We start from the raw sequence: 14018 nt of genomic DNA, 5'->3' as shown, positions 1-14018 counted from the left end.
CTTTCCTACTCTATTTAATTTTACCTTCTTCGCCAGAAAGTACATCCATCTCACGATCCGTCACGATCCATCCGAACATCGATTTACGCCTACGACTTGAAGTAGTGTTAAAATAAACGTTCCGCGAGCTCGAGGCCTCTCGAAATCGCGTGCAAGTCTGCTCCGAGAATCGACCGGCTGTTTCCAAGTCGATAGTGCGCTCGATGAGAGACCGTTCGCACGCGCTTTCGTATGTATGTACCCGCATATGTGTGCGTGGTGGTGCGAGAGAGTAGTGGACACCGTCGCCGTCGCGCGTTTCCTTGGCACGGGCGAGTAACCTGCGCTTTATTTTGCCAATTACGGCGCCGATGCGCGGCCCAGAGCGTTAAATGTGCGTGCAGGATGTCGAACCCGGGCGGTAGCAGGAGGAACGGGGCTATGAAGATCCGTCTGACGAGTGAGTACGGTGATTCCGTCTCTTCCTCGGGGCGTCGTGCGTCTTCGTCGTGCGAGAAAGTCGGGGCCTCTCACGCGGACGAAATTCCGGCTCGCACGCACGACGAGAGCACCCTGCCCACGCACTTCGGCCTGTTTTGATAATCGACGTGCCCTCACGCACGCACCGCGTTCCGCCACGCGGGGAAGGGAGCCACGACGAGCGACGCGTGAACGTCAAACCGTGTCTGCTTGGTCTCCTCGGGAGACCCACGCAGATAATGCGTGTCCTAGGTGAAGATCACGATTTTCGTCGTGGCCCTCCGGTTGCGCCAACTTCCTCGACGGCGAAGTCGCAACGAGAGGTCGGGTCCCACCGTGAGCCATCTCTCCGGGAGACCGATGAAAGCGTTTTTTAATTCTGGATAGACGGTCGTGAGGACCATTTGATGTGTCGTTCATTCGCAATGTTTTTAACGAGGCGCCTCAAATTTAACTCAATATTATCTTTCGAGCTAGTTTTGTGCTTTACAAATTTAGTTCCTCTTTTATTTTTTAAAAAGGCTATTCGATCATTTTTTTAATAACATTTAGCATGAGTTACATCATTCGTTTTTAAATTTGAATCAATTTTATCAATAGTGTAAACATAACTGTATGATACGATTATATATATAATTTAATTATAGTAATAGTTAAGAGTCTATCTTAATAAATACAAGATCGACAGACACAAGATACATTGATGTACATTAATGTAGAACTTAGAATTATGATATTTTTAATCAAGTTTTATTTTTAGTTATTATTATCTCTCGAATTAGTTTTATTATTAATGTTTGGCTATTTGTCTTTTATTCTGTAAATAGGCTATTCAATCATCGTTAATGACATTTAACATGAGTTATAACATTTCTACTTAAATTCGAATCAATTTTGTCATAATAGTACAGTTAATTGTATGATACAATCATATTAATCATAACAATAGTTAAGAGAATATTTTAACAATATAAAATGGGTATAAACAAAAGAGATACTGTAGAAGTTATAGATTATTATTGAATAATTTTATAAAATCTATTCGATTACAGAGAGAGAGAGAGAGAGAGAGAGAGAGAGAGAGAGAGAGAATATATATAAATCTTGAACTTAGACACACACATACATACAATAATTATTTATGTGATTGATTTACTAAATTTATATAAATGTATCATTATATTGATTCGTATATGATGGTAAAAAATAGTAGGATTATGGCTGCATTCGAGATAAGTGCATTATCAGCGCTATTGCATTATTTTATTCCTTGTTTTACATCTAATGAATAAAAAATGATACAGTAACGCTAACGACGCGCTTCCTGAACGGGTTAGAAGTATTTTAGTATGACATTAATTTTAATATGTGCAAATATCCATTTGTATAATGATTGTATATGTTTTAGTTTTATGTGCCCGCAATCTCGCTAGAAAGGATTTATTTCGTGAGTATTATTTTCTATAAAGATAGTAGATCGAAATATAGATGAATGTAATTTAAAAAAATATTTTTTTTAGGTTTACCGGATCCCTTTGCTAAAATAACTGTCGAAGGTTCCGGTCAGTGTCACAGCACAGATACCTGCAAAGCTACTCTTGATCCTAAATGGAATCAATATTATGATTTGTGAGTATTTTCTTAAGGCTAACAATAAGTATAGAGACTATGGCCGGTATTCATAGTCGGTTCTTATTTCAAGACTGTCTTAAGTAATGTCTTAAGATGCTAAAGCGGTCCTCTGATTGGTTCGTAACTCCTCAAGAATGAACTTAAGACGGTCTTGAATATAAGAACTGACTATGAATACCGGCCATTGAGTATAAATACATAAGAAAATAACTATTACTTGTTCATACAGATATATCGGAAAGAACGATGGAATCACCATATCTGTTTGGAATTATAGAAAATTCCATAAGAAACAGAACGGAGGGTTTTTGGGATGTGTACGCATATTATCAAATACTATCCAAAGACTTAAGGACACAGGATGTATGTATTTGTTTTATGTATTAGATTTTATTCTTACTAAATAAAAAACGCAATACTTAGCAAAAAGTAGAAATTAAAAACTGAATTAAAAGGCAGTTTATTTTGTTGAGTAAATATAAAGGATTTGTTTTTACATTTCCGAAAAGTATATTATATTTTTAGAATATTTGAATTAAATTTTTATGTTAACAACTTTAAAAGTTTAACATATATTTGACAAAGTTATTAAATTTTAAAATAGCTGATATACAGCCTTGTGCAAAAACATTAGGCACCTTATAACTACCAAGTTATTTTAAATTGTGGTAAAGGCAGATAAAAATAAAACTATATATACTTTTAAAATTAGTCAATATTTATTGCTTTTATTAGTATAATAGTAGGTCCACGCTTAACTTTAGCTTTCCACAAAAATTTAACTCTTTGGGCTATTTCAAACTGAGATTTGCCCTGTTTGTGTAAAAGTTGAATCATCAAATGCTGTTATGCATTTTTTAGGCATTATTTACAAAAAATGAACTCAACTTTTAAAAATATGAGCAGTAGAATATGAAACTGACGCATATATTATCACCTACGAGCACCTACAATAGAATAATACTTCATTGGAAAAATACAAATATTTTCGATTGATGTCCTCTATCATTTATTACTTTATTGAAACCATATTTGTATTTACATTTTAGAATAAACATACCATCCAACGAATCACTGACAAAAAAATAAATTCTAAGAATGCATGTCGGATATAACTATAATAATATTATAAGTGTTCCTAATACTTTTCACAAAGCTGTAGAATAAAGGCTAAAAAATACGACTAAAGAATTAAATAATAAATGTCTCATTTAATAATAAAATAAAGAATATTGGTTACAATTAAAGGCAATTAGGCACATTATTATTACTTTACTTATTTAATTTTGTTGTTTGGTATATTTAGTTTTAATAAAATAGTTTTCTGTGGTATTTTGTAAAAATAAAATAAACTTTAACGAAACTAGTAATCATGAATTAATTATCAAAATTACTATTTAGTAAAGTAAAAATTGAAATTGTTACTTTCTGTATTCCAATATGTGTATTTAAAAAAATTTAAAGAAACGTTTAGATTTAACTATTTCGAAATAGTCTGCCTCTTTAAGTACGAAATCTATTATAATAAATATCTTTTTTTATGTATTATTAATTTTGAGCCATCTTATGCATTGTAAACAACGTTTTACAAAGATTAGTTAACGATATACATACTTGTAGATCAACGTTTGGACCTATGTAAAGCGCATTCTGATGATACGGACGTTGTCAAAGGGCAAATCGTTGTATCCTTGATGTCACGAGATGGCCATAATGGCGCTGTGAGTAATACAGTCGGTCATAACGCTGTGGTTGATGTACTCGGAGATCTGAGCTGTCCGAATGATCTACCGGACGGTTGGGAAGAAAGAAGAACCGAAAGCGGACGACTTTACTACGTAAATCATCACACGAAGAGCACACAATGGATCCGTCCGAATGCTCGGTAATATTTACTATCTACTTAGGCTAAAATGCATTGTAAAATAACTTTATCTAATATAACTTATTTAAGCGTTGCGATTTTTGTTGAGTTTCTAACATTGGAAATTGGTAATCGAAATCAAAATACAGGAAATATCTTTAATTAAAAATATGAAATATTTTTAATATTTGAATAGGTACAAAAGATTCAACTATCCATCTATTTAGACAGGAAGACGATTTTACTGAAGTATTTAAAAATTCAAATAGATACAAATTTGAAAATAATTTTATTTTGACATCAAAATAATTATAAGGTGTTTAGCATCATACATAACATCAAAAGCTTAATATTTAACATTTTGTCCAATAATTGGATCATATCAACTATCTGGTACATTTATTTAACTGTTAAAAATTATTTTGTCAGTATTTTTGTTAGTTAATTTTAGAAAAATTATTTAAACAGTAAATAAGGCATATTAGGTAGTAGATCATATTAAGCTTAGTTAATAACTAGTCGTTAAAATATTAAAAATTTTGTAACATTATCACCAACGTCTAAGCGTTCTATATAATTATTTTAATGGTTCAAACAAAATTATTTTCGGTTTTGAATCAATTAAATTTTTTAAGGTAAATGTACTTGTTGGTAAATAATTAGTAGGCAGTTAATTAGTATTATTAATTATTTAGATTTATTATATTTTATTAATTAAAGTCATACATAACATTAAAAGCTTAATATTTAACATTTTTGTCATTTTGTCCAATTGGGTCATGTCTACTATTTGGTACATTTATTTGATTTTAGAAAAATTATTTTTGTATTTAAACAGTAAGTAAGTCATGTTAGATAGTAGATCATATTAAGCGCAGTTGCTTTATGATATGAATTTATTAAAGCAATGTCATTGATAGGCCTAACAATGCTATTATACCGACGACACCGGAACCACCACCATTGTCATCATCGGAGCCTACGTCACCCAGCAGTAGCGCGAGTTCACCGAACGTAAGAAACGAGGGAAGTCCCGCAAGACATATGTCTCCCGAATGGACTGGAGGGGACAATACATTGAATCAAACACCCAGCCGAGATAATTCGACTCAAAATACTCCGAGAAATACACCAACGCAGCAACAGCCACAAAATCGCAATCAGCACAACGTAAGAAATGCAACGACATCGGCATTGCCCTTAAGGGATCGACGTGTTATCAGAGGAAGTGATGAACAAAACGGCAATCAAAATGGAAGGGTAGAACGTGGCCTTAACAACGGTGGTCAAATTCGAAGGCCTAATCGCAGCAACAGAAACAGAAATAGCATCATGTCGAGTAATGACAGACGAACCGATCCACCACAACCGCCGGACCTACCTCGTGGTTATGGTACAATCGAATTATTTTTAAATGCAACATAAACTAAAGAACTTGTACCAGTGGGCTAATTCACATTTTAAAACGAAATAAATAAACTTCGAAGCTAAATAGAAAAAAAAAATGTACTACATCACTGCTTTCAGCAGACTCAACAGTCGAACATTCACTTATTAGTGTATTTCTAGATCATTCAATCAGACTTTTAGATTTAGAAGAATACATAAATTGCAGTAAACACTCACTTAATTGTTTGTGAGTGTTGAACGCAGCCAATATTGCATGCTCATTGCTCAGCTATGTTGTGAATTAGTTGTGTAAATATTGATTCTTTCCCATCATTTTAACTTTAGAGTTTTTTCCTTTATTTTTACAAGAGGTGAATAAGTCCATTGTTGCTGTAAGCTCTCTAATTATGTAAGGAAAACGATGTATATACTCTAAAAAATATCGATTTAACACCGTGCGATGTTTATATAATTCTCATTGTACTAAATTAACACTGTAATCTTCAATATATTGTGGATTTAATACTACGTGATTTAAATCCATACTATGATTATATGAACACCAGAGGAGTTATAAATCCACATGTTGATATTAACGTCAACACAGTAAAAATTTATAGACAGCGCATGGTGTTAAATCTACATCGATATTGTTTGGAATATAAATATAGCAAAAAGAGATTTTATTGCTTGTGTAGAAATGAGAAAAACTCAGCAAGGCCAAGTATATTTCTATCATGTACCAACTGGATCTTCTACTTGGCATGATCCAAGGATTCCGCGCGACTTGCAAGCTAACGAATTGGCGAATGAGCTTGGTCCTCTTCCCAGCGGATGGGAAATGAGGCAGACCCAGAGTGGACGGGTATATTTCGTAGATCATAATAATAGGACAACGCAGTTTACTGATCCCAGATTGTCCAGTCAAATAATAAGCAATCTTCTGAAGTAAGTATAAAGGCAAATCGAAAGATTAAACATAAATATACGAAATTAGGCAGAAGAATATTAAATAATTATTCTGCCTTTAGCAGAAGGCAAAATAACAATGTGAACAATCAAACTGCGAATAATGCGAATAATTCGGTGACGAGCGAAACCGCTGAAGCGGATACAACGAATTCATCGATTGTTCAGCCTAATACGCCGCAACAACCAACGAGAAATGAAAACGGAAGTAACAACAATTCTCCAACGAGTGAGTAAAATTTCTTTCAAAACTTTCTCTAAAATGAAAAAAATATATTATACACTACAGAATAATTGAAGCACTTACTTCTTGAATTCGCATCCTACATGTTTGATAATACTTGCACAAGGAGGATCTCATAATTAACTTATTTCCTCACAAAAACGAAACAAAAGAATGTTTATGTACGTCGCACAATTTTATCTTATCTGCTAACGCGTCTATTTAGTCATTGGAGGTCTGACTGTTAATCAGTCTTGGTTGTTTTGTCACTTGGGGCAGAATGCCACTTCATTTTGGAAGAGTCTTGTTCATCAGGGCGCATTATTGTAAAAATTCCCATTATCGAGATTTTTAATCCGTGGGTAGGGTTACCAACCGCATTCTTTTAGAAGAATATGTAATTTTTTTTTTGTTTAGATCATAAAACTTCTGGTCATTAATTAAAATTTTATATTTAAAAGTATATTAATAAGAATTGTCAATAAAAGTTATGTTCTAGAAATTTTATTTTAATGAATGCTTAAAATTATTTTTTATTAAATACATAAAAAAGAATTACATTCTCTCTCTCTATCCTCGGATCATCGTTTAAAAAAAAATTTACATATGTATACTCTCTTTCTTGTGATTTAAATATAGTAACCCTATCCTTAAGTATATATGAACAGTATGATCAGCATAAGAATTTCTTTGCATTTCAGTGGAAAGTGCCCCATCTCAAAATGCTCAAACAGTATCAGAATTACCGAAAGAGCTCATGGACAATGAGCTTCTTCCGAAATACAAGCGTGATTTAGTAGCAAAGTTAAAATGCCTTCGAGCGGAACTGAATGCTCTTCAGCCTCAGAGTGGACACTGTAGGTTGGAAGTATCGAGGAATGAAATATTCGAAGTAAGCAAATTTTAAACATCTATGCTATCTTCTTATCGTAATAATTTAAAATAAATTTTGTTAACACAAAGAATTATTATTAAGTTATTATAACTAAATTGTTATTAACGCAAAAATTGTTCTAATAATTTAGAATAATTCTTTACGTTAATAATAATTGAAATATTTTAGAATGATTTCTAAATAAATATTAATTGTTATTAACGTAAAAAGAATGAAGAAATAATTTTGTTTTACGAGCACATATCCAGTCTGTAAATAATACTTCGTTCTTACAGGAATCATACAGGTTGATAATGAAAATGCGTCCGAAAGATATGCGCAAAAGACTCATGGTCAAATTTCGCGGCGAAGAAGGCCTTGATTATGGCGGCGTCGCACGCGAATGGTTATATTTATTGTCTCATGAGATGTTAAATCCGCAATATGGACTTTTTCAATATTCAAGAGATGATAATTATACGCTTCAAATTAATCCGGATTCAGGCATAAATCCAGAACATTTGTCATATTTCCACTTTGCCGGAAGAATTATAGGCATCGCAGTCTTTCACGGTCATCACGTCGACGGTGGTTTTACTACTCCGTTCTATAAAATGTTGCTTAATAAGGCTATAACTTTGAGCGATATAGAAGGAGTTGATCCAGAACTACACAGGAGCCTTACATGGATGTTGTAAGTGACATGTATTTTTTTTTTTTTTGTTAAAGAAAGAATTTTATGTACATCTGTGATTTGTATGCTTCTCTATACTGTAAAAAAATATGTGAAATTACACACATAAACAATATAAACAAAATAAAAATTATACAATTTATGTAGAGAAATATTTAAAATTATACGTTTCTATAAACAATAATACTTTTATCTTTAATTATGTAAATATACTTTTAAATTAGAAGAAAAATTACAATAACAATAGTATATTTTATAAAATATACTATTGTTATTGTAAATTATTTACATTATTGGGCTTTTATGTAAACTACAAACTTTTTAAATGTATAACATAACATAATGTTATATAAGTAATGTAACATAGATTTACATTTTAAATAATTTTATTTGTAAGTTGTAATTTTGCTTACATGTGTAAATATACACTTTTAATAGTGGTTCTCAAAATTCGTCACTATAATTGTTGTAATTTTACATGTAATTTTTTTACAGTGGCAGAGATAATACTAGAGAATATGTATTTAATTTACTATATTTCACGTTATTAGGGAAAATAGCATAGACGGCGTGTTGGATGCTACTTTTTCTGTAGAACACAGTAGTTTTGGTGTATTGAAAAATCACGAGCTAAAGCCAGGCGGTAAAGACATTGCGGTGACGGAAGAAAACAAGAGAGAATATGTCCGCTTATACGTGAATTATCGATTTATGCGCGGTATCGAGCAACAGTTCTTAGCGTTACAAAAAGGATTTCACGAACTGATACCTCCCTTGTTACTAAGACCATTTGACGAACGCGAATTGGAGTTAGTTATTGGCGGTTTGGGCACTATCGACATAAACGATTGGAAAATGCACACTCGGCTTAAACATTGTACGCCCGATACACCGGTTGTGCAATGGTTCTGGCAGATAGTGGAATCATATGGTGAAGAAATGAGAGCGAGGTTGCTTCAGTTTGTTACCGGCAGCTCCAGAGTTCCGTTACAGGGATTCAAAGCTTTGCAAGGTAAATGCTCATTTCATATTTAATCATATTGCATTAACAAGCTATTTATACTTTGATAAATTTGAAAAACCTGGAAATTTCACGAGATTTTTCTTTTATCCTTAAAAAGGTATGTACTAAGAATTTTTATAAAATTTTATCGGTTCAGAGAAAAAGTTTTGGAATTTTATTTTTAAATTTAAATTCTACCTCTTTAAAAATATTGTTTTTTAAATAATTTTTTTCTTGATAATACAAAATGTCAACAATCGGTTAGTAATAATTAATCATAACACATATTATCAATAAATGCACCCTCATATATGAATACGTGTGCTTACATTTATGTACATTCTTGTATATCTCATGAATTTTTATAATAGAAAATCAAGGTGAGATAGAAGATATTCACGGTAGAAAAGAGTAACTCACTGATACTGTGTGAGCCTTCCTTATATTTATCTAGAATCCTTATAACAAGAGTCTAGCTAACATTGTTAGTTTAACAAATTATGAAATCATAAGTAAAAAAAACAGTATGTGGTATATATGTATATGTAATACGTGTATAATATATGTAGTACACATTTGAGATACCTTACTATTCCGCTATATTTGTCAAGATCGATAAGGAGAATGACAATATTGACCAGATTCTCAGTATAGAGACTCTATACTTATCTTATATATGTATTTGCTCTAATTATAGATTCAGTCTTGTGGAATACCTGTCTTTTATTCATTTAAAATATCATGTATAGTTTGTTTGCGTTATTTGTATTCCAGTTTATTTCAAAGATGCGAAAATTTCTCCAATGTTAGATGGAATTTTAAGTGATACATGATAAATCTGGAAATTCTCTCAAGAAATTTTTTTTAACTTTAGTAAATATCTTAATTAAAAATATAAGATAATTAATAATCACATATATATTACATTTGATTGTACAGGGTCGACAGGTGCAGCGGGTCCACGGCTCTTTACGATCCATGCTGTTGATGCTCCGAGCGAAAATCTCCCGAAAGCACATACCTGTTTTAATAGAATAGACATACCGCAAAATTATCCAACTTATCAGAAGATGCTTGACAAACTTACGCAGGCGGTTGAAGAAACTTGTGGTTTCGCTGTGGAGTAATATGTTGCGATTATTGCAACTTTAGCATGATCTTTTTTATTAAGCCGTATCAGATTACGTGTTGAAGATTGAGAATTACAAAAATTAGTTTTTTATTACAATCGAATAGATTTAATTTTAATCCATTTCGTTCTAGTTAATTGAATTGAACATTTTATTGATAAAAATTATTATCATTTGAAATTTTTTGATAAAAGCAAAAAACGTTTAAAATTTTTCTCATTTAAGTTACCAGTAAAAAATTTTTTTTAATTAAGAAAATCTAATTGTATTAGTTAACAAAATTTGCATAATATGGCATGAGAAATATAATTTCTATTTTAATAAATAGAAATTATATTTCTCATGCCATATTATGCAAATTTTGTTAACTAATACAATTAATTTTTCTTAATTAAAAAAAATTTTTAATTAGAGTGCACTTGATTAGTTTTACAGCTAGAAAAAAGATTTTAGCTGATTTTGACACAAAGTTTCTCATTTTTATTAAATATTATTAATATAATTCATAAATAAACAACTAGGAGTTTGGGGAATGTAGTTTCTTTTGTACTTTTTATTACAATAATTAAGATTTAACTAAATTCTTTTATATTTTTTTTATTACAGGGTTGAACTTTCTTTTGCAGTTAAATCCATTTTCTCTTTGGATTTTATAGGATTTGTAACTGTTCAGTACATTTTTAGAACGTTCAATTCATAACCAAGGAATTAAGAAATTTAATATCTAATTTTTTGCATATTTGGATATAGCTATTTTTGCATATTAGCTATTCAATTCTAATCTCCAATTCGTAATCCTCAATCTCCAATTTGATATACATTTCGGTAATCCTGAATTCCTATGAAAAGATGAGGTTCTAAAAATATTTTATAATTAAGAAAAAAAAATTGTTTATTTTTTATAGTTATAAAACAGTAAGAAATGGAAAAAATCAGTGAATCTTATAGAATTAATATATTAGCTATTAGCGAAATTGTTTCGTATATACAAATATCTAAATGGCCTTGCAATTATAAACTTTGCATATCTTGCATTCTACAATATACAATTTCTTTTTGAATATAAATTTGAACAACAATTTTTATAGAAAACTGATATGTTGACCCCTTTAAATATTTATTATTTAAGTAATTTTTACTATTAAGCAATTTAATTTAGAAGGATTGATATTCTTCTCCAGTAAATATTATTGATTAATTTTAATCAATTTTTTACATTTACTAATGCATATCTCAAAGTTCATATCGATTCGCATCTTTCTATCAAATAAAATCACTAATAATTTTGTTTATAATTCATTGAAGTTAGCTTTATTATTTTAATTACGATATAAACATAAGATTAAGCATGCACAAGTATTTCTGGGAGAAAATCTTCCAAAAAACTTTGATTATTATTATACAATGTTCATACTGTACAGATTTTTTCTTACTAAAATACAAAATACGCGGTATCAGCGTGAAAAAATTTCAAAGTTCTGAATATAGCAATATATGACAGAAAATCAATTCTCATTTGAAAGATTTAAATTTCACTTTAAGGCTTGGTCCCACTAATGTAACTTTAACATATCTCGATACAATTTATTTTTTATCTTATTTTAATTCTAAGAATTAAGAAAAGATAAACAGTGAGTTAAAAACTGAGATTAAAGTTTATCTTACGTTGGTGAAACCGAGCCTAAGACACACATCACAACAAACTGCACAGTCAATTAATTCCATATCAGTTATCTATTGGATAATAGGATTTAGTATCACAAACGAGAAGTGCATATATGTATAAAATTAATTCCATATCAGTTATCTATTGGATAATAGGATTTAGTATCGCTTAGAGATCCTTAAGTAAGAGATTGGATATCATACGTTTGAGATAGATATCATGCATCTATCTCATTCTATTTTAAGTATAAGTCCTAAAGAATATAATAAATCAAATGTATGCTATTTAATCTCTTATTTAAGGATTTTTAATATCGCTCATTCGTAGAAACAAACATCAGACACAATGTTGGAAATCTAGTATTTTAAAATGTATTATTGGGCCTTGTTGTCCTTAGGAAGAAGTAGAGTTTGTATATATGTATAATTCTGAACGCAAGTGTTGAAGAAAAATTGTTATAATTTATAAAGAAAAAATCGTTATAATTTATAAAGAGTATAAGGACAATAAAAAATATAAGATTACTATTGAAATATAGTACCAATTAGATATCAATCTCTAATTTGGAATAATAGATGAAACTAACATAAATTAATATATATCTTTCTAATATAATACGTCGTTACTATAGATACTCACGAAAAAAATTGATATTTTAAAATTAGTGATGTTTTATATTTCGAGAGAGATTGTAACACTTTCGTTCGGAGCTGTCGTAACGCAATCGGCAAAATATCTACAGCTGTGCGCGACAAGATCATTGTTGCTTATTAAGAGTTAATATCACTGAATGCGTTAGTAAGATGTAAATAATTTATTAGAGGTTAATGATAGAATAATGTAATGTCGTTTCATGTGCAGATTAAGCAATGATTGGCACGTTGATTTTAACATTGACAATTAAAATCATGTATATTAGCTTTAATTTAGAGCGCACTTATTTAAGAAAGGAGTTCATTCGACGGGTTTATGTAAGCTTAAAATGTTTCGATTGAACTGACTCTTTTGTTTGAGAACTTCACGAAACATGACTATACCTTACTAAACTGCTTTTAGTAAGATATAGCACTATTTTTTCTTATTTATCTCACGAAGCTTTCATTTAGTTCAGCATGTGACACTATTGTAAAAATATCTAATGCATGAATCATTGTTTTGTATAATTATTATTGCATTATTATATTTGTATTATGCACAAAACTGTGATGAAACATATCGTAGATCGAAATCACGCCAGTGGGGAGGGTCACTGAAATATCACGTTTTGGTTTTAAAAAATTGAAGATTACATTATTTTACGTTCACTTTTATACAATATATTATAAAAATTAAATTGCACGCACGCGCAGATGCACGCACACATACACATGTATGTATTATATATGTATATGTGTATGTATATATGTATATGCATATATGTTCGTTTTGTGTATTTTTCTAAGAAAGAAAGCGTCTTCACATCTTGTTTAAGTTATACAAAGTATCATTCGTTTTCAACGCTTGAAATGCGGTCTGAATACTGGCATTGCTATAATGGGCTATTACGACTCGAGTAGGATAATGGATACAGTTATCGTTAAGCTAACGTTATTGCACTCATAAAACGGACACTTCTAGCGATGTCTATATCTGTTGCCTTAAATTTCAAATGTACACAAACTCTCGTATTTAACACTTTACTCCATGGTATCACAAATGCAGCTTCGATAATCTATGAGCGACATAATATATACTAAAGCGAATCAACTGACTTTTTATGGAGTGTATATGTATTCCAAAAATATGATGTAATTAGAGAAGCTATTTTGAATATTTAAAGATCACAATTAACATCACGATTATTAAGAAAATTTATGATAATAGAGAAGTTTCAGTGAGAATTTATATTTCTTAGTTATAAATATTAAGAATAATAAAATTTTACTCTCTTTTATATATTTGAAAAATATATTTTTACATCAAATTTTTCTTGGTTTGAAACATGTATTCAATGTATGACAGTCCTTTAGTGGAATGAATGATATATTTTTCTTTTAACTTTCTTACTGCTTTTTTTAATTGTTATCTTGACGATATAGCAATAAAGGCCTTGAAAGTGCCTTGTGGTTGACGTTA

At 30.6% G+C, this 14018-nt stretch overlaps 1 protein-coding gene across 1 annotated transcript; it reads left to right on the top strand.

Annotated features, from left to right (window-relative positions):
- Positions 1-372: 372 nt before the first annotated feature.
- Smurf (SMAD specific E3 ubiquitin protein ligase) lies at positions 373-10234 on the top strand. The gene is made up of 12 exons (XM_018536702.1): positions 373-439; positions 1868-1906; positions 1980-2088; positions 2321-2454; positions 3712-3976; positions 4876-5348; positions 6043-6292; positions 6376-6542; positions 7238-7428; positions 7707-8104; positions 8656-9116; positions 10047-10234. The coding sequence occupies exons 1-12, from the start codon at positions 385-387 to the stop codon at positions 10232-10234; spliced, it is 2730 nt and encodes a 909-aa protein (XP_018392204.1). The 5' UTR covers positions 373-384.
- Positions 10235-14018: the final 3784 nt, after the last annotated feature.

The sequence above is a fragment of the Cyphomyrmex costatus genome, unplaced genomic scaffold (assembly GCF_001594065.2).
Source record: "Cyphomyrmex costatus isolate MS0001 unplaced genomic scaffold, Ccosl1.0 scaffold158, whole genome shotgun sequence".
Taxonomy (NCBI): domain Eukaryota; kingdom Metazoa; phylum Arthropoda; class Insecta; order Hymenoptera; family Formicidae; genus Cyphomyrmex; species Cyphomyrmex costatus.
This window is presented reverse-complemented; position numbering and strand designations above follow the sequence as displayed.

Excerpts from the sequence above, each read along its gene's own strand:
- Smurf (XM_018536702.1), top strand. The coding sequence starts at position 385 with ATGTCGAACCCGGGCGGTAGCAGGAGGAACGGGGCTATGAAGATCCGT. Across the intron at positions 6,293-6,375 it reads ATAATAAGCAATCTTCTGAA|CAGAAGGCAAAATAACAATG; the intron begins GTAAGTATAAAG and ends TTCTGCCTTTAG. Across the intron at positions 7,429-7,706 it reads CGAGGAATGAAATATTCGAA|GAATCATACAGGTTGATAAT; the intron begins GTAAGCAAATTT and ends TCGTTCTTACAG.